Here is a 19,754-nt window from a genome sequence, read left to right on the forward strand (position 1 = left end):
TATTTTTATATTTGTTTTATTAATTGTACTCAATAGCCTCAGAGAAATTATTCAATTCACTAAAAATGATGTCTGTGTGTGTGACACCACCACACAGGTAATTAGCAGATTATTTAGGCACTGCAAAGTAGTTCTGTAATACAATTTAAACCTGTATTGGATGCAATTGAAATAATACAGTTTTACAGTTGAAAAACTGATTTAAAAGTCATATTTAAGTTTAAGCACAATGGCAAGCACAAAACCAGGAGCCCACTATCAGATATGGCCACAGACATTGTTACTTCCTGTTTGGTCCAACACAGCTCTCTGCATTCAGCAATTCTGCAGAGCTAAAAATACAGAAGCATCCATGTACCTACTTGTACGTGATCCATGGCTAATTTCACGTGCAAAACTCAAATCACTAAGGCCATTTCTACCATGAAAAGAAGCAAAACTCCATAGCCTTATCACTGTCATAGCTACATAAACATTTTTCATTAGATGAGTTACATGATTCTAGCCATGCTGACAGACATCATAATGCAAAGCTAAGAAAAGTATTTCATCTAATAAAAGCCAGTAGTGGATCTAAGGGTTTTGGATATCAGATTGGAGAGCTGGGGGAAGTGCAGATCAGATTTGCCAGTAAAGCAAGATCTACAAAGTACAAACAGTACTGATACTATACTCAAAAGAACCAAATTCTGTAAAGGCTACATATGTAGGGAAGTAAATTATTTTGTTTGATCATAAAAGATTACTTTTCTTAGCTAACTATGAAATACAAATGGTTTAAACAAATCATTTAAATCAGTTAAACAAAGTAACTTCCCTCAGAGCTTGAACATTAACTGCTGCATGTTCTGTCATTACACTCAAGAGCTGAGAGTTGATAGATCTCCTTATTCAATTCCTTTTGCTTTCAATTCTGATCTAACGCGCTGCAGATAAGAATCATCCGGGTAACCAAACCTAGGAGAAGAGAAGAATTGTTTGGGCTATTTCTGCAATGAAGCACCTGACAATTCTAGAGAACTATCTCATCAAAACCTTTTTAGAAATCTCTTTACAAATTTTATGCAGTTCTTGCCCTAAAGAGAAAATAGACCCATACTGCAAGTCACAGAAGTGATACAGACAACTTAAAGCTACAAACTTAAGGAGCGGCTACCTTTTGTTGTCCAAATTGACACTAAGAACTAAGAAGTTCATTTTCAAAGCTGCCTGGGGCCTCACTTCAAAATGATAGGTGTTTGGGTATACAACTTTTTAAAAAGAAAATCAGGCCTGAAGCATACCCAAGTGAGCATTCAAATTAGAAACATAATGCCACCTCTGGACTTGAAGTAGTGCAACACCAGAACCGCATATGAAGCAAGTGATAAACGAGAAAGAATTTGCAGAGTGGAGGATAAAGTAAAACTGATACTTTTTGCTCTTTTAATGATCCTAGCCCAGTCAGGAGGATCTGGACACAAGGACACAAAGGACACAAGCCTTTAGAGCTCGCAGGACACCACCCACTCCTTAGAGGCTGCAACAAGCTTGGAAGGACTGGTCCAAGATTCCCTCCTCCCTCTCTCCAAGTCTCTGCTGCAGGCAGCTCACACTCAGTACTGGTGATTGCTCCCTTCATTTAAGTGCAGCAAGTCCTCAAGAAATACTGGATAGGGCTGTCATCTACTCAGAAAATCCTCTGACAGCTTGAACAACCAAAATGGGGTAACCTTTTTTAGAGATGGGGTTGTCACTATGTCCTATGCTCTGACCCACTAAGTGCTGCACAACTCATGGTTCCTAGCATCTAAGAGGGCATGACCATATCTGTACTACAATCTCACTTCCTGCTGTTAGCTCTGTTAAGTAGAATTTCAAATCATGTTTTACAAAGTCTGAGTGCCATCTTCCCTGGGATCATAATGGACCAGCACCTCCCAGTGCACACCAGCAGGTAACAGGAGAGGCACAGATCACGAGTCCAACCTTAGGTGTCATCAAGAGCTTTTTGTCCTGTAGGTTCTAATCAAAACAGTTATTAACTAAGTGCCTTACAAGCTCTGGTGAATGAGTAGCCTGAGGGGCAGCAGAACACTAAGCTCATCCTTGTTCCAACTGTCCAAACTGGGGAAGGTGATTAACGTCTGGATCAATAGGGCATTCCAGAATCACTCTGTCAGTGACAAAATCTGAAAGCTCTCAATGTGGAATATATTCAAGGCAGCCTTCCTGACAAATCTGAGTACCAACAGTATTGCATAAGGAGAAGACTACTTACTGGGTAGGTCCTCCCTTTATAGAAGTTTTGTGGTGAATATCATTCCATGTGATAACACTTTGTGCACCTGTAGTACGTGACTGCCCCACTGTAAAAATCAATTTTTGTTCAAAGGCCCTTCTGAGGAGCTGCAGAATTTCTCGTCCCTCCTTATTGTTGGGTAAATACGCTATTCGGTGAACTGGCTCATAACGCTGCCCTGGGTTTGGATGGCTGTCCTGTTTTGTAGAAAAACAAAACAAAACCACACTGTATATCATAAATCATTCAGAAGGACATAGCATGACTGATAACTGATGCTGAGTTTTTTTCTCTTTAGATACTTTCTTTCATACAAATTTCATTCACACCTTCTTTTCATCACTCATGCATCCATTGTTATTTTTAAATTTGTTTTTCCCTTTTTTCTCTTCCAAATGCATGGTGCTGCACCCATGACTTTTTAATTTACTCCATTCTCAATCCTAGTCACGAATCCAAGCACATAACATAAGGAGATTTCTTACCTGGAAAGCTCTCACCAAGCCAGCCCACTATTTATTTTTGTCCATTGGTGTCCACAGAAATGCTCATTATACTTGCAAAACTTTGCTTCTATGATATCACTGCATAGATTTCAGTTAATCCCAATGTACAAATTAAAGACAGGTACCTGTGCCCTGGTGCATATAAAATGGAGACTGACCATCTGATCATTTCATTCCTACTGTATTTACTTAATTGCACCCAAAAACATTGAATTAAACATTTGCAGATTTGTACAAAACAAAGAAATATATTGCCTGAACATGCATTAAAACAACTGGAAAATACTTAATTTTATATTCAGTACTGGTTTTGTTGTGAGAAAAATATCTTTAAGAAATATTTAAGTATACTTACAGTTTGAATACCACCGTTCATAGCATAGTCAATTTGAATAGTGCCACAATTGGGATAACCAGGAAGAGGGAAACTGAGAGTTTTAGATGACATTGTTCCGTCTGGTTGGTCTCCTGTCAGGACTCCACAGACAGAATTACAAACAGGACAAGCTTGTTTGAAAGTCATGGCTTTGTCAATGCAAATTTTGCAAAATGAATGTTTGCACTTTTCTAGTGTTTCTTTATCTGTAATTCTGTCCATGCAAATCGGACACTTATCTTCTTCGCTCTCTTCTGCCTTTGCCTGAGTTTGTCCTCCAGAAGAAAGATTATTCTTTTGCCTAACACTGGACTTCTTAGATGCTCCTGTAGCTTCTTGAGAACTGAGATGGGAGGACAGTGGTGCCCTATTTTTAGTTTGTGTTGGGTCTTTAATGTTAAAAAGGCCCTCCATGTACTTTTCAGCAGCACAAAGATGGTCTGGTAAACCACTTATGATTAACTTATCTTCATTCTTCCAAAGTTTTACATTAAAGTCTTCCAATTTCTTATCATTAAGTAGCTTATTTAATTTTCTCTTCTGATCTTCTGAAAGGCTCATGCTGATGATTTTTTTTCTTAACATTGCAGAAGCACTCTGAAACGCATTGATGAAACTTTCAGTAGCATGTGATGACATATCAGAAGTTTTGGCTTTAGGCCTAAATATTACAACCATATGGCCACATAAATTCTCTTTTATTTCTACCAGGGTATCAAATTTGCGATTTATGTTTTCAATTTCTTTGCTTAATATGGTTTCCAACAATTTCAACACAGAAGCATCAACTTCAATTCCATTCCTGTATTTGTACCCTTCAGACGATATTTTCATATTCTTCTCAGCTTGGCTGTTCTTACCTTCCTCTAGTAGGAATTTTTGGGCAGCTAAAATCTCACTCCCTGGACCACGGAGTAGCAACTGATTCCCTTCCTCTTTAGCAAGAAGATTTCTAAACCTTTCATTTAATTTCGTTATTGTCTCTTTTAATGTGTAACTGTTTCTTATGGGAACTTTTTCCTGTGTCAGATCTTTTGTAGTTTCCTGAAAAGTTTTGATAAAAAAATCACTAGCTGCTTGTAACATTGTAGGACCTTTATCAGAAGATATGTATATTAATGTGTTATTCTCATCATAACCTTTAATTCTTAGACATGCTCCAAACCTTTTGTGTAGTTCTCTGATTTCTTCTTTGCGGGTATGACTAAAATACTCATAGAGAGCTGTCACAACTGTAAACTCAGGCATTTCTTCAGTATTCAGGCCATTTTCATCTTTCAAACCATTCTTACATTCAGAATGTGAAAAATCATGGTTTGGGTCTTTGCCTGCAAGGATAGCCTCAAAATAGTGATAAGCTTTTTCAATATCTGCAAAATCTCCTGTCAATTTCTCAGAGCCATCCATGCCAGGGTTTCCTTCTCTCTTTAAGTTTGGACACATAATGGTAATTTTCTCCCTTTGGTCTTCAGTGAACATACTGGTATTCAAAGTAGCAGATACTGTAAGAAATATCTAAAGAAAAGACAAAAATACATCAACATTAGTTTTCTCTAATGTTCTCTGCTAGCTGCTTCTGTATTTTCAGCAAGAAAAAGCTCTGTCCATCCCAGTAGTGCCAGATTATGACAAACAACTTTGCACACAGTATTTCTTTTATGTCATGTATACTAACAGTATGAACAGGCAAGTAACACAATCTGCTTCTAAGTCAGCAGCAAAAATGAAATGTCTTAATGTCACCAGAATTGCAGGAGGAAAGACAGTAACTCTGCTACTTAGGCTGACACTGTGACCAGCACTCTCAGCTCCCTAACATGTTATGCTAACCTCTGACAACAGGGTTTTGCTTAACTAAAGGCAGACAGCCTCTGAGCTCACTGTGTGTTAGGCCGTTTTCCATCATTATCAGGCCCTAAAAGTCCTGCCTACCAAGCAGACAAAGCAAACAGATTTTTTTCTTTCCCTCCCCACCATCCTCAAGGTTTCTAGGCACCAGGCTGACTGGTGCCCTCCTTACTGGCCTTGAAGGCCCCAGGTACTCTGCCAACCCGGCGCTGTTGCAGCACAGAGCAGGCAGATTTAGTGGCACTGCCTACAAGATGAACCAGTCACAAGTCCTAACTGGGAATTTGAACCACAGCTGTGGCTGGCCAATGAAACCCATGGGACCCCTTGGTGGCCAGGGAGATCCCCACTGCCCTCCACTTCCTTTGAGGACTGACTGGATGACACATAAGCTTTTATGTGTTTTCAGGTCCAGATTGTGATTGTTCTATCAGTACAGCAACCCAAGTTGCAAGATTTGACATGATTTGCAGAGGGTCCAGGTGACTGGAAACCATAAGCTAAGCTGTGCTATCAAACACAGTGCTACACTATTTATAAAACTGTCCTACACTGATTCTGCTTGTAGAAATCCTGTGGTATTCTGATCATTAACTCTATGCTATACTAATGATAAAACCCTTTTTAAAAAGCGTTAATTGTAACTACATCTTAGTGCCATCATTATTCTGCCAAGGATCCCCAGAAGAATCTGCCCCTTAGAGCCAGGTTACACAGATACAATATATTTTAACACGACCTATAGGTTATATTTCATTGTTTTTATTAACATTAGACTTCCTACTTTTCACTTATTATCTTTCTTTAAAACTTTCCCAAAAGTCATGCTTTAATAACTCCAAGAGTTAGGGCAGAAAAAAAGATTCTGAAAAAAAAAAACAAACTTGTTCACTTCTCTACTTTACACAGACAAAAGGATTTGCAGTATAGATGCCAGGTAAACATTACATTAGCACATGCTATACCTCAAAAGCTACATCTGTGTTACCACAGAAAACAGGGTAAAACCCTCTGAGCCAGATATCAGTCTTGGTAGAACCACATCCACATCACGCAGCCATATCCCATGTTCCTAAACACAGCTGATCTTTTCTGTGTAACTTCTAGTACAAAGTGTCTGAAATCATGTTTACAGTGCTACATCACATCACAGCAGACTTTTTTAATGCTGAAATAAAGGGATGGAGATACTTAGGGCTGATTCAAGGTGCAAACCATGTTGAAAGTGTCAGAGGTCTATATAGGTGGAAAGGATCCAAATCTCATACAGTTCTTCCACCTTTTGGGAGCAGCCCTTGGTGCATACTACCTCCCAAAACCTGCCAGAGTGCTGCTTTGGGGAACAGTGGCTGGCATGTGCCAGAGTCAGGCTGGAAAACACGCTGCCTGTAAACATGTATAGACTGACTTCTAGTCCTGCACTCAAATGTCACTCCTTGCACCCATTTTATTGAAATATTGAAGTGCAACATACAGGACTCATGGAACCACAAGCAGGGCAGGTGGTGACATTGCTGTTCCAGATGTACCTTTTTGGTAAGGTGTGCCCTGGCTGTGGCTGCAGAGGCACCGCGGTCCCGCTGCTCCTGCTGGGGCAGGGCAGAGCTGGCAGCGATGCCGCCGGGGCTGGCAGGGCCCCGTGCTGGCACCTGGCTCCTGATCCCTTCTCCCGGCAGGATCACTATCTCCAGGCATTCTGCACCCAGCTCCAGGGTGTGCTTCGGGCGGGATTCCACGTTCTTCCTGTCTGTGGTAATTCCAGAATGACAGAATCACAGAACTGTTACGGCTGGAAGGAGATCATCCCACCCAATCCCAGTGTGATAACTGATAAAAGATTTGTGTTAATTACAAAAGTACTGGGGCTTGTATAAACCACAGTACTTGAAATGAAGCATGACACTAAAGAAAGGAAAATATATGATTAAATAATTTTGTTTTAAATCCCCCTGTTATGAATATTATGTTTTCTAAATAAGTTGTATCTACTGACAGCTTGCAAAACAAAGCTTTCACACAGCCCAACAGATTCTGCAAAATCAGGTTTCCTGCCTTTGTGTAATCAATTGCAGCCTATCCCTAAGACCAGACTTCCTGACTTCTGCCATTTCCTTATCTACCAAGAGCAGATGGTTATCTATAGGACTTGACAAATTGTCTAGAAACGTCATCCACCGATCCCACGGACCACCACTGCTTACCTGGCAAAATTATGACAACAAAAAAAATAACAATTATTGATGACTACAAGGAAACCATGCTAAAAAGGGGAGCTGCAAACCGAAGTACGGTGGAGCATGGAGAGGGCAGTGGCCCCCATGCATCCCCAGCGCGCTGCTTGCTCTGTCTGTATAAAATAAAGCAATCTAAATTTTGCTGAATATCGAGACTTGTTTCTCATTTATAACATCAGTGCCAAGGCAGGGTCACCTGGAGCGTCTCCAGAGACCGAGACTCCACGACCTTCCCGGGTAGCCTGTTCCTTTCTCTGCCACCCTCGATGTAAAGAAATTCTTCCTCGTGTTAACGTGAAACTTCTTTCGTTTTAGTTTATGCCCTCTGCTCCTTGTCCTGTCGCTGGCTACCACCGAAAAGTCTGGCACGCCTTTGCGATATTTACACGCACTAATGAGATCCCCTCTGGATTTGGACAAAGGCACACAAAGCTATAAAGTTACCCGAAAACGTGGCAGCTACCGGCGGCCCTGGAGCCGCCCCGCGCAGGGACTGCCGGAGGCGCCCGGGCCGCCATTTCCCGTCCCCTCACAGCCCCTCGGCCCGTCCCGTACCTTGCTCCTTGGAGAACTCCACCCAGAAGGTGCCGGGCTCGGGGCCGGCGCGCAGATCGCACTCGCCGCCCCCCGAGCGCCTTCCCGACTGGAAGTACGCGTGGAGTTTGAGGATCGCCTTCTCGCCGGCGGGCGCGGGGCTGACCCGCACCAGCAGCGGCGCGGCCGCCATCATCCCGCCGCGCCGCCGCTTTCGCTTTCGTTTCCCGCTCCGCCGCCGCTTTCGCTTTCGTTTCCCGCTCCGCCCGCGGCCGCCGCCTCGGAGCCGCCTCGGAGCCGCCTCGGACCCGCTCCCGCTCCGGGCGCTGAGGACCCGCCCCAGCCGGCCCATGGGGATCGCACAGGTAGGGGAGCGCGGGGCGGGGGCGGCGGCGGCTCCCGGCGGGGTTTAGGGGAGCAAAACAGAACAAAAGAGAAGAAAACAGTCCCGTGCTCTGGCCTGGCGCTCGGGAGGGGCTCTCCCTCCTGCGAGCTCTCCGGAGCCAGAGCAGGCTGTGGGTAACTTCACCCGCGGCTCCGAGCAGCATTTTAAAAACTAGAAAACTTCGTGCAGGTATTTGAAAAGCTGGTACTGCCATAGGAAGGCAGCCCACGTACTTTGTTGCTTGTAACATTTATTTTCTCTTTTTCCTTTTCTCTCTTTTTATTACAACAGAGTTTACTTTCAAGTTTCCTCGGAGGGAAACCCGCTTTAGGTAAGCCTCTCATTTAGCCGTCTGCGAAGTATGTACTTGTAAGCTGAAAACTGCCAGCAAATGGAAAACAAAAGTAAAAAGAAACCTGAAATTCATCATTAATGTAAAATATACACGGTTATGAATCAACATTATTATTAATTACTTCAACAGGACTTGCTTGCATTTCTCTTTTAAAAGCAAGAGCTCAGAAGTGTTTTGATGAGTCGGCATGCATACTTTATAAGTGCAAAACGTCAGACTTTTTACAAGCAGGTAGCAAGGCCTGGAGGAAAGTTCAACTAAACTCAGAGGAATTGATTTTAACTAATTAACATAACTGCTGCATTGTAGTACTGCTGACATCCGCCAGGAGAGGGCTGTATAGCCGTAGCAATAATGTAAAAACTGTTCCTTAAAAAAAGTGGTTAAAAAAGCCTTTCTGAGTTCACACAAAGTTCCATACAAAGAAAGAACTTGCTTGTGGGATTTAAATGCAGACCAAATGGGAGTCACAGGATTAAAACTCAGTATAAGATCTCTGTGGCACAGTTAAATGAACTTTCTTGGGTTTTCTAAACCTCTGAAAAGGGGAGAGAAAAGATTAGTGTGTGTAAAAAAATATTGTTTAGCAATGACAGTAGGATAAAATTGAGAGCTATAAACCACACTTCTAGATTAAACAAAATGTTTTGATAGTAATAACTTCTGTTTCACTTTTTATTCTGTATCCTAGGGTCAAGCATGGTAATGGATGAGGTCAATTTGATGGTCCCTATTAGTAAAGATGCCTATGAAGCTCTTAAGAGAAGAGACAACTGTCTAAATTATCTCATTTCCAAGAAGTTTGCTTGTATGCTGGCCTTCAGAAAAGAAACAAAAAGTGCTGTTGAAGTATACAGGAAAAAAGTAAGGTTGGGCATTGATGTTTGTGTTTGTAAGGATGATCTCACACGACACAAGGTCGATGCTGTGGTGAATGCAGCCAATGAGTATCTTGAACATGTAGGAGGTCTTGCTCTTGCCCTTGTAAAAGCTGGAGGGCCAGAAATAGCAGAGCAAAGCAAGATTTTTATTCAAAGGAATGGAAAAGTCCAAGTGGGCAATATAGCAGTGACAGGTGCAGGGAAGCTTCCTTGTAAGGAAGTTATTCATGCAGTTGGTCCAAAGTGGAATCCTTGTGAAAAGGAAAGATGTTGTTATCTACTTCAGGAAGCTATTTGGAATGTTCTGCGATATGTTAGTGCTCCAGAAAAAGCTTTACAGTCTGTGGCTATCCCAGCAGTGAGTTCAGGTATCTATGCCTTCCCAGCTGACTTGTGTTCTCAAGTGATTGTCATGGCTGTAAGGGCATTTGTTGAGGCAAGTCCACCGAGCCATCTCAGGGAAATCCGCCTGGTGAACATTGAGGAGTCTACAGTTGCAGAAATAAAGAAGGCCTGTGAAAAGATTCTGGGTGATACCAGTTCACTTGAGGACAGGGAGTCAGCTTCACCAAGCCAGTTCCCAACTCACTTCGTGTATAGAAGCATTTGCTTGCACATCGTACAACACCGCCCTGAAAATCTGACGGTAAGTCTGTCCTGTTTGTATCAGTCCACTAAATGGTTTTCTTCTCAGTTTGATGAGAATTTACACAAGGTAATTAAATCACAGTAGCAAGGAGTTGGTTTTTGTCTACATAGGTATTGAACTTTAGAATGTTTTAATTTCATTTTTGTGTACATGCTGTTATAATAGGAAGCAGCTGAAGACTGAATGATGCAATAATACATCTCTATGTTAAGATTTATCTTCTTATTATGTCAGAATTCACACTTTATCCTGCACTCCACAGAAATATTCTCTTATTTTCTGCCTTGCTTTTTTTCCTATAATTTATGTTCTCATAACTCCTTTACTGGAATTATTCAGCAAACACTGACACAACAGAAAATAACTTCCACCTTTAAATAGGGCATTACAATTTTTCTTTTAAAGAAGTATCATAATTGAAAGGGAAGTTAGTTTTTTTGATATAAGAACAAAGGATTGCAAAGCTGACCTTGCAGGGAATTTTATTAACCAATTCTACAGCACTGAACGATGCACATGTCCTCAAGACCGTGAGGAAAACATGTTCTTGTGTCTTTAGATAATATTCAGCTATTAAGGTTAGAACAATTACTGCTGTTATCAGCATTCTGTAAACAAGTTGTGTTCTCCATATTTGAAATACAGGGCAGCTACTATAGGAATCTGCATTTTCCACTGGGTGTAGAAAACAATCATAGCTTTGCAGTTCCCTTGTGTGTACTGACACTGCTATTTTGGTGATGTGTCTTTGCTACCCTAAGGTGGGATGACAGCCACATCCACAGTTCTCTCCTGCTCATTATTGGCATGTGGGTCACTTAGATAGTGAGAGTAATAATTCTGTTCAATACACTCTTGATGACTGGAACAGCTTTGTGCATGTTGTTGATTTCTGAACTGCCACTGCAAGGTGCATACTTCGATGTATTCCAGTGCTGTGGTAGTAAGTAGTAGGGAAATTCAATCAGCTGATCTGTGGCACTCAGGCCTTTGTACAGGAATTGTGCTTAGAAAGAGTGCTCTCTATAAATAGCAAAGCTTGCAAATAGTCAGTTTGAAGAACACTGAATTTTGCACTCTTGCAGAATACAGCCATTGTTAACCCCCTGAATGCAAAGGGTGAGCCTTCCTCTCAATCTTCAAGACGACTGCTGGAAGAAGAGGGTTCAGCTTTTCAGAGGGAACTTCAGCGTCGTGTTAGACATCCAGCACATTGTAAGGACCCCATAGTAACCAAAAGGCGTGAGCTGCCCCCTACATTTGTACTGCACGTGGTATTGAAATGCCAGCATCCGGTGTTACAGTGTGAGGTGATGATCACTTACTTTGGATTTTAATGGATTTTCATGTTGGGTGATGTGAGGACTGAAAAGTTTTGTTTTTCCTGCAGGAACTGAAGGATGCAGTGAAAAGATGTCTAGGTCATTTTCAGGACGACTCACCTCCCTCAGTTTCTTTTCCAGTAAATTGGTCACCAGACCTGCCTGTTGACATAGTGGCAGAGACCATGATTGAAGCAGTTTTAAGTTTTGCTAGGGAACATCCTACAAAGAAGAGAGAAGTGCAATTTGTCATTTGCCCAGATGACATTCATGCCCGTGAGGTAACAAATTTGTTGTTAACTACTCATAAGGAAAACACAAAACTGTAAAATATTTCCACAGATGACTAAAAATTAAGATAGTCTATTCTATACTAACAACAATTTTGAGCAGCAGGTCCCTTTATGAAACTATTACTCTCATTAATAGATATTCAATCTTAGCAAATACTTATTTTCTCTTCACTAAACTAGATGTCTTCAGCCTATAGTCTGATAAAAAGGGGAGAGTACTTCAAAAGTCTCCTGTCTGTCAGTGAATGTATAAGAAATAGTCTACTCTTAACTCATAAAGGAACAAATGTTTCTCCTCAGGAAATATTTTCAATCAGTTTTGGTTTTTTATATGGAGCTCCTAAGGCAAAACATTATCAACAGATTATATGAGCTAACATAATAGAACGATTCCAAGTAGACAGGCAGAAGAGTAGTCTGGATTTTAAAACTGAGTAAGGATGCATCAGCATTAAACTGCAAGTAACGAACACCTTTACCTTATGTGCTTGCATGAGATAATGCCACAATCACAAAGAGTTGGTAAAATATGTTACCTTAGGAGATGCAGAAGAACAGGAATGTGATTGATATTTTCAGGAATTACATTTTGGGAAGAGCTGACTAATGCCAGTGTTAACAATTCCAGAATCGGAGGTGAGGGTGTAAACTGCTTGTCTAACAGAATTTTGAAAAGATCAATTGCATATTTGATAAGAGATTGCAAACTGCAAACTTTTATCTTTTAAGGTTGTCCTGAGAAAATGTTATTCAGCAATATGCAAACTGGAAAACAGAAGTGATCCTTTGAGTAAGTAATGAACAGAAGGGGCATTTCCAGTAAATGAGTACTCCCAATTTGAGAATCTGTAATCACATTCCTTTAAAATAGGGAACTTAGTAATTACATATGTGTCTTCGGGAGAGGAGGAAGCAAAAACTCGTGAGCACTTTGTATTTTTATATTTATAGGAGTGGAATTGCACAGTCCCTATCAAGACTTAAACCCCATTGTTATTACCTAACTTGTTGGAAGTCTATGAAAGGCAGATAAGTTCTCCATGTGTGTCTGTGTGTGTATCCTGGAAACCTTACCTCCTGTAGCTAATCTCTTTTTTGAGCATACCATGTGTTTCTTGCACTGTACAGCTGGGATTACAAGTAGGAATTTGCATCAATCCTTGAAAGCTCCTAACTCTTCCAATGCACTTGCATTAAAAAAAATATATCTTCCAGGTACAGAGTCAGGCAGTCAGACTGCAAAGGAGACTGCAAGCAGTGAACCTGTGATTGAACTTAGAGGGAGCACACCCACAGCACTGGGAGCAGCAGAATCGTGGCTCCAAAATATAATAAAGATTCAGGAAGGTCACCATGCTGTTATTGAAAACAACTACATTTTTTGCCTTGGTAAAGAGGAGTTTGCAGAGCTCTCTCTCAAGCAGCCTTCTAGTGTATGTGTGTCAGAAGAAGTGAGAAATGGACAAGCAAAACTGAAATTTCAGGGGCCTCCTGATGTTTTGATTGATGTGGTGCTCGCAACTGAAGAATTACTGCTTCATATGCAAGAGAAGACTATAGCTGAACAAAAGAAACTGCTCTACTCAATGTGTATGTAAAGTAAATAGTGCCTAAACACTAATTAAGCAAATAAGTGCCTACACAAGGTCAAGTATGAAGCAACATGTATCTCATATTGCTGAGAGTGGACAGGCGTACATTCAGTTCACACACAGAGTACTGAGTATTGTTTAATTACTGATATCCCTGTACTTTTATCATGTGAGCCCCTGGAACACCATTTGTTAGGTGTGGTCACTCACTTGGCAGTGTTCCCAGTAGGGCACAGTTTATACAGGGGCTGGCCATGATGTATATCCAGTAGTGGAGCTCCCTCCAGGATGCCTTCACTTTAAAGCCTGGCCAGATTTACAAAATGTGCACTTAATAACAATCCTTTGCTGAGCTCTTGCTGGCTACAGCTGGACCACTGTTGCAGGGCTTAGCAGTGGACTTTTTACAGAGTCCTTGGCTGTCCTGAAAAATTGATAAAGCCAGTGGCATTACAGAAAGCTACTGAGTGATCAATTTTAATTCATGTTTGGATAATCATTCAATATAGATACCTTTATATGAAAGCTCAGCTGTGGAGAGTTCTCATGGAAAGCATAAATTGCTTTTCTTTGGCTTCTTCTCGCCCTGGTTTCTTTATAATAAATGCAGAGAAATAGAATACATTTATATATATATATATACACATACTAGTCCCTCTCAATATTAGCCTCTGTCATTATTTCAGAGAATATGTAACATTCTTTGTTCTTAACTAAACCACCAACTAAAGTAGTGGATCTGCACCCCTTGCCTTTGCTTCAGACAGGATGATATATGAAAATTTTACTTCCTTTTTCATATCCAGGCCAACCAGAAGCAGACGAGCTTTCAGAAGGAGATTTCGTCATGAAAAGTACTGCTGACTACATCCACATTTCACCAGTAGAATGTCACCTCCAGGAGTTTAAATACAAACAGAAAGAGTTTGAAAAAGCTGGACTTCGTGTTCTCAGGGTAAAGAGGATATTTATGGAAAAACTGAATCTCAGCTCACGTATTTGAACTAACATATTTAATGTTAAAAAATAACATAAGTAAGCTTAAAAAATTCAGATGAACTATTTCAATGCATTGCTTCTAAAAATTAAGATCAAATCAACCTCATCCTTAAAACAGATCAAGTCTTTAATCCTAATGAAAAGTATTTTAAAAGTAATGCAAATAATCACTCAAAAAGTGGTTAAATTCTGAGAAGTCTTTTTAATTGTACTTTACGTTCTCCCTCGTACTTCATGCTTCAAATGCTCTTTTATAGGACTCTAGAAATACAAGATTGGTAGGGTAAATTAAGTACAATATTCCAGGACACTTACTCAGTGTCTGTTTTCTTTTTGTGAGCTTAACACCAAAAATTACCACCTGAATTTGCCAGAGTCGTGATCTGATTAAAAAGCTTGGGTATCATTGCTTTACTGAACAGGAGGTGGGCTCAATCTCTTCAGCACAACTCAAGTACTGGCAGTCAGTACACCAGGAAATATTCCCAGTGATTTCAATGGGAAGCATGGGATAGCGGTGTGGTTCTTTGCTTTGGATCAGTTGCACGCTTCAGATACCCTGTCCACTATGTGGTCAATGCATAAAGGCTAAAGCAAAGGTTCTTGCACTGAAGAACACAGCCTGAATAAAAGCACTTATGGATTGCATAATGGGTCTCCATCTGCTTATGCTACACTGTTATTTATGTTACAGATTGAAAAGATACATAATCAATTTCTGTCTGCTGCATTCCAACAAATGAAAAAAAAAGTAGATGGTAGCTCCAAACTAACTCACAGGCTGTACCAGGATGTTCCTGCTGAGTTCTGTTCCTCAGTTTGCCAAGTTGGATTTCACAGGATGTATTCTCCACCAAAAGGTAATAACTTCCTTTGGCATCTTTAATCAATAAATAGTGACTGACTGCTAAACTCAGGTTAAAATTGGAAAAAATGGCATTCCTAAACAAGGACTCTTTCTTGTATTTAGATTTGTATGAGCTTACTTTATTACATACAGTGAGATTTCTCTTCCTGATACTGTAGAGCCAGCAAGGCTCTAGGAAGATAAGCCTGAATTCAAGCCTAGCCCAAATACTGGACAGAATTACTAGTATACACATAATCCCATGTCCAAGTTTTATTTTGTTGCATCTTTGTAAAGGAAGTCAGTGTCCTTATGTAGCTGCTGCAAACATGCATTCAGCAGCTTGATACTCTAAAGCATGTTCAGGGCATCACAGAATACTGAGGCTGGAAGGGGCTTCTGAGGCCTCTGCTCAGATCAGGTGTGGTTAGAGACAGCAGAAAATCTCATTGCTTGGGCTGCCATTTGGAGTAAAGTACACTTGGAGGAAAGTTGTGAATCCATTAAATATTATAGTAGACAGTGTAGTAGACAGATGCTTTCAGAAAGGGAAAGAATAAGCACTTAGTGCTTCATCCTGTAGTAGATGAAGTGTATATTTTACATGTCAATTGCAGAATGGGATTTCAGGCAATAAACTGTTTCAGGGATTTCAAGCAATAAACTTCAAAAAGTGGAGATTAGCTTTTCTTTGTCTATGCAATGTACAGGGCAGATTTCCACACTTTAAAAGCAGTAAGATGATAGTCTAATTTCTTTGCACCGTTCCATTTGATACTGTAACAGCACATTATGTGACATTTTTCATATAAATCTCAAAGCTTTGTTTTGTAGTTTGCATTATTAAGATTTTGCTGCCTTTGTTGTTTATCAGAGTCCCTCATACATTATGAGTGAAGTGGGAATCATATATTTATTTTATATAAATTCTTTAGACATCAATGATTCAATGTGATTAACAGATAAATCTGAACAGTTAATTGGAATGACCATCAGCTGTCATTGCTCGTGGTTTTAGTGGGATGTCAGTGCAAGCATCAGAGCCACTCCATGCAAATTAACTTCCAGAAGGTTGGCATGCACTGAGCAGTCACATCACTTGTAACCCTGAATCAAGCAGCAATCTCCTGGAATTAACACCCTGAAAGAACCAATTGCTAAATGCTCTGTCTTCTGAAATTTTTTCTTTTTCTTTCCAGAACAAAAATACGGAGCTGGCATCTACTTTACAAAGAACCTGAGGTACCTGACCAAGGGTAAAGCTACATGGGAAATGGATTCTAAAATGTACGTGTTTGAGGCTGATGTAGTAACTGGCACATACACTACAGGCAAGCCATATTGTATTATGCCACCAGTAATGGACAGGAAAGCCTTTACATTCTATGACAGTTTAGTAGATGATATGTACAGTCCTGAGACCTTTGTAATTTTCAATGGTTTTGCAGCCCTTCCACAGTATTTGCTGACTTGTGTCCCAGTGACTGAGAGGTATGTAGCTCCTTGAGGAAACAAGCAGGACCCTCAGTGGGAATAAAGCAGAACTGTATCTATGGCGAAAACCCTCCGAGAACAAAGTCTAGTGCTTAGACTTAAGAGGTTGCTTTGCTTAGTAGTGTGCTATGTCACAGTATAACATTTAACATTAACATTTAACATACCTGGTCATTTACTTTATTCCTTAAAGTGATCCCAGTTTGTAACTATATGCTTGATGTTTGTGTAGGCTGTCATTCTTCCACTGTATTTACTTAATCTGACATATTCCAGATGTCAAGGAAACACGAGAAATCTTGGTTGTGCCTTTAGAGTCTTTTCTTTTGACTTAAGATAGGAGAATATAGTATGTGAGAGCTGTTTTCTATTTAGGGACATGCTATTATATACAGTTTTGACAAACCTGAGACAATACTTCATGATTTCTTACAGTGGTTGCTGTACAGTTTTTATTAGTTACTTCAAGCATTGTAGAGACACATATTCAAAATAAAAAGTATGAATGTCACTATCTGTTAATTTGTATTTTTCTATAATCTTAAGAATGTGATTCGTACTGTACATGAACTTCAGATTTCTCAGCAACATTCAATTTTTTTGAAAGGCTACAAAACAGTAGAGAACTGGTTCAAGCTACAGCTTGAAATTGTTTTTCAATTAGTCTACCTTTACCAACATCTTTTAAAGATTACAGTGTCAGCCTTGTAGCCAGGTATCCCCACATTGCTTCTGCAGTGACCTGAAGCAAATACACAGAACAGCCTGAGAGCTGTTACAATAATTCCAGTGTAAAAGGGGATTCAGTCCACCACTTGGGTACATGGAAACTTCCTCTAGTAAAGCCTGCTGATGGGGAGCAGTCTGATCTCTAAAACACAGATGAAATTAGCATTTAATAAAATTTTTCAAAATAATTTGTTAATGGATTCCCAGGATGCTTGTACTGCACCTGCAACTCCTGAGCTAGTAGTTGTAGTGCTAGGAACCACTCACAAGTCCAAAAGAAATTAAGTTGTAAAAGTTTAATTCTGAGGTTACAAGTGGAATTTTTTTTAACCATTACAAAAGAAAATTTTAGATTAATATATTCATATTTTGAGATTTTAAAAATTATTTTCAAGATTAGCTATGCTTGCTCTTGCAAAGAGTAGTTTTGTAGTGGGTCTCTAACACAAGAGTTTATTCTCAAGAAATCCAAAGGTTGCTCTTAGAAATGATGCTGCAATTCTGAAAACAGAATTAGTCTATTCCTATTTTAACTATTCCATTAAAGTAATCAATTGTTTTCCATTTCTGTCCCCTGTTTCCTCATATTTCTTGATTCACACATTACTGCCATGAAAACACGTAGTTGTAGATTTAAGATTTGTTAGCACTGAACAAAGGTAAGTTCTTATGTCAGCATGCTTCAAGAGATGTCATTTTTTAAAGAGGTTTCATGGCAGGAATTTATTTTCCTCCTGTTTCTTTTTAGAAAAAACTCAGTAAAGAGTTTCTGAACTACAGCATCATTTTCAGAACACCTAAAGGAATGTTATTTTTGGCACAATGTAACATCTTGCTCCTAGTGGGAATAAAGAACAGCTTTCATAACTCAGTATTAATTTAATACTGTAACACAAATATTGGTAACTATGTATTTCATTATTAACTTTTTTATTAACTGTGTCACTCCCCTTAACTGCATGGGAAAAAGGTCTCTAGTCAGTTTAATAGAAAAAATAATTATAGAGAAAGCTTTTAACATCTTACTCCTGTGCCCAGTACAGGCTTTCTTGTCCCTCCACATATACCTACAGTTAAGAATTTAGTGTTACTTAATATTTATCTTTCATTTTATTATAGCATGATTTTTTTCCTGGTGTATAATTTCTATTTCACCAGTGTTCTCCAAACATAGTGATATGCTATATATTCTAGATATATACAGCTTTTTTAAAAAACTGGTAATGTAAGAGGTTGTACATAATTATTTTCATCTGGTCCTCAAAAAGAATAATTTCGTGTACAGAAACTAGAAAATAACCCAGCACAAACTAGATGTACCAAGTAGTACATATTAAAATAATTACCACAGTAATTGAAAATTCCTGATCTTAGTCCTACTATAAAGTTAACCAGAGGCTATTCCACAGCCTCTGGGATTTCTCTGTTGTCCACAATAAGGGTATGAATAATTCCTTCCTTTCGTTTCCCACTGCTGACAGCCTTAATGCAACAGCTGTGATCAGCAACAGTGAAGTGAGTTTCAGTCCCATCTTCCACAAATTCACCCTGGGAGAAAGGAGACAAGAAAAAAACCAGACAGGTGATATTTTAATAAATGAAAAGCTCGAGTACATCAATGTCAAGATCACTTGCAGTTCCCACAGAGCAGCTTTAGGTACCTGTGACAAATACTGCCTGAAAGCTGAACAAAGCTGCTGAATCTCAGGCAGGGCTCTGTCAAGGTGCCCAGTTAAAGATTTGTGGGGATCAGATGACGATGAAAATTTCACACAATCAGAAATGGTAAAGTTGGAGTTTGTGAGTCAATATTACTGATTCATATCAGTAAACAAAACCAGAAAAGGCAGCATCCTGCTGAGTTGTCCTGCACAGCCAGTAGGTGCCACACAAACCTATGCTCAAGTGGCAGTGAAAAGTGAAGTATTTAGGACACCTTCTACAGCAGTTCCCTGAATCAAGTACAACAATTGTGTATCTGGGATACACATCTCCTGCTGCAGTTCTGTAATTTCCTGTTACAGATTTTGCCAGCAGGGCTGTGTTTTTGTCATGATGTTTGTGACAGCAGAACAATCTCTGTGTTGCTCTAATGGAAGCACAGTTTGGCACTAAACCTGCACTCACTGCAAGGACAGGTCTGAGTGCTTTCAGTACATTACAGAAAAAGCTGAGCCATCAGGAGAAGAAGTCCTGATTTACTGAGAGAGGAGATTTCTTCCACTGATTACTAAGCAAACATTTGCTGAACCTTTTCATCCTACTCTCAGGTATAGCAGAACTGTTGATTTTACAATTTGTACTCATCCAGGGGCTTCCTTGTGGCAGCAGTAACAAACTTGACACCTCCCTGGTGAGAAAGCACATCCTTCAAGGATGGGGAAGCCTTCCTAGTGTGCATGTTTGGAGCCATCCTAAGCAGAAAGACA

At 39.9% G+C, this 19,754-nt stretch overlaps 3 protein-coding genes across 6 annotated transcripts in view; 1 reads left to right on the forward strand and 2 right to left on the reverse strand.

Annotated features, from left to right (window-relative positions):
* Positions 1-8,131, reverse strand: DTX3L (deltex E3 ubiquitin ligase 3L). The gene is made up of 5 exons (XM_056496683.1): positions 7,801-8,131; positions 6,541-6,758; positions 3,143-4,678; positions 2,261-2,478; positions 1-957 (listed from the first exon to the last, which is right to left on the reverse strand). Exons 1-5 carry the CDS (start codon positions 8,129-8,131, stop codon positions 888-890), a joined length of 2,373 nt encoding a protein of 790 aa, XP_056352658.1. The 3' UTR covers positions 1-887.
* PARP9 (poly(ADP-ribose) polymerase family member 9) lies at positions 7,841-17,107 on the forward strand. Of its 2 annotated transcripts, XM_056496681.1 has the most exons (10): positions 7,841-8,144; positions 8,456-8,495; positions 9,211-10,046; positions 11,135-11,359; positions 11,440-11,652; positions 12,394-12,454; positions 12,880-13,254; positions 14,063-14,211; positions 14,950-15,115; positions 16,302-17,107. In XM_056496681.1, exons 1-10 carry the CDS (start codon positions 8,130-8,132, stop codon positions 16,607-16,609), a joined length of 2,388 nt encoding a protein of 795 aa, XP_056352656.1. In that variant the 5' UTR covers positions 7,841-8,129; the 3' UTR covers positions 16,610-17,107. The 2 variants fall into 2 exon arrangements, with proteins under 2 accessions (XP_056352656.1, XP_056352657.1); XM_056496682.1 differs by lacking the exons at positions 11,440-11,652; positions 12,394-12,454 and having other exon boundaries at positions 8,075-8,144; positions 11,135-11,264.
* Positions 17,019-19,754, reverse strand: part of FAIM (Fas apoptotic inhibitory molecule) — a 7,640-nt gene continuing 4,904 nt past the window's right edge. For all 3 annotated transcript variants that reach the window (XM_056496689.1, XM_056496688.1, XM_056496690.1), the window contains one exon: positions 17,019-18,873. In XM_056496689.1, coding sequence (XP_056352664.1) covers positions 18,724-18,873 — 150 coding nt within the window. In that variant the 3' untranslated portion in view covers positions 17,019-18,723. The remainder of the gene's footprint in view (positions 18,874-19,754) is intronic.

Source organism: Oenanthe melanoleuca, chromosome 7 (assembly GCF_029582105.1).
Source record: "Oenanthe melanoleuca isolate GR-GAL-2019-014 chromosome 7, OMel1.0, whole genome shotgun sequence".
Classification (NCBI taxonomy): Eukaryota; Metazoa; Chordata; class Aves; order Passeriformes; family Muscicapidae; genus Oenanthe; species Oenanthe melanoleuca.

Coding starts and splice junctions, on each gene's coding strand:
- PARP9 (XM_056496681.1), top strand. Junction 13,255..14,062: donor GAAACTGCTCTACTCAATGT/GTATGTAAAGTA, acceptor TTTCATATCCAG/GCCAACCAGAAGCAGACGAG. Junction 15,116..16,301: donor GATGTATTCTCCACCAAAAG/GTAATAACTTCC, acceptor TTTTCTTTCCAG/AACAAAAATACGGAGCTGGC.
- DTX3L (XM_056496683.1), bottom strand. CDS start 8,131: ATGGGCCGGCTGGGGCGGGTCCTCAGCGCCCGGAGCGGGAGCGGGTCC. Junction 2,479..3,142: donor TGAACGGTGGTATTCAAACT/GTAAGTATACTT, acceptor TCTACAAAACAG/GACAGCCATCCAAACCCAGG. Junction 958..2,260: donor ATAAAGGGAGGACCTACCCA/GTAAGTAGTCTT, acceptor CTCTTCTCCTAG/GTTTGGTTACCCGGATGATT.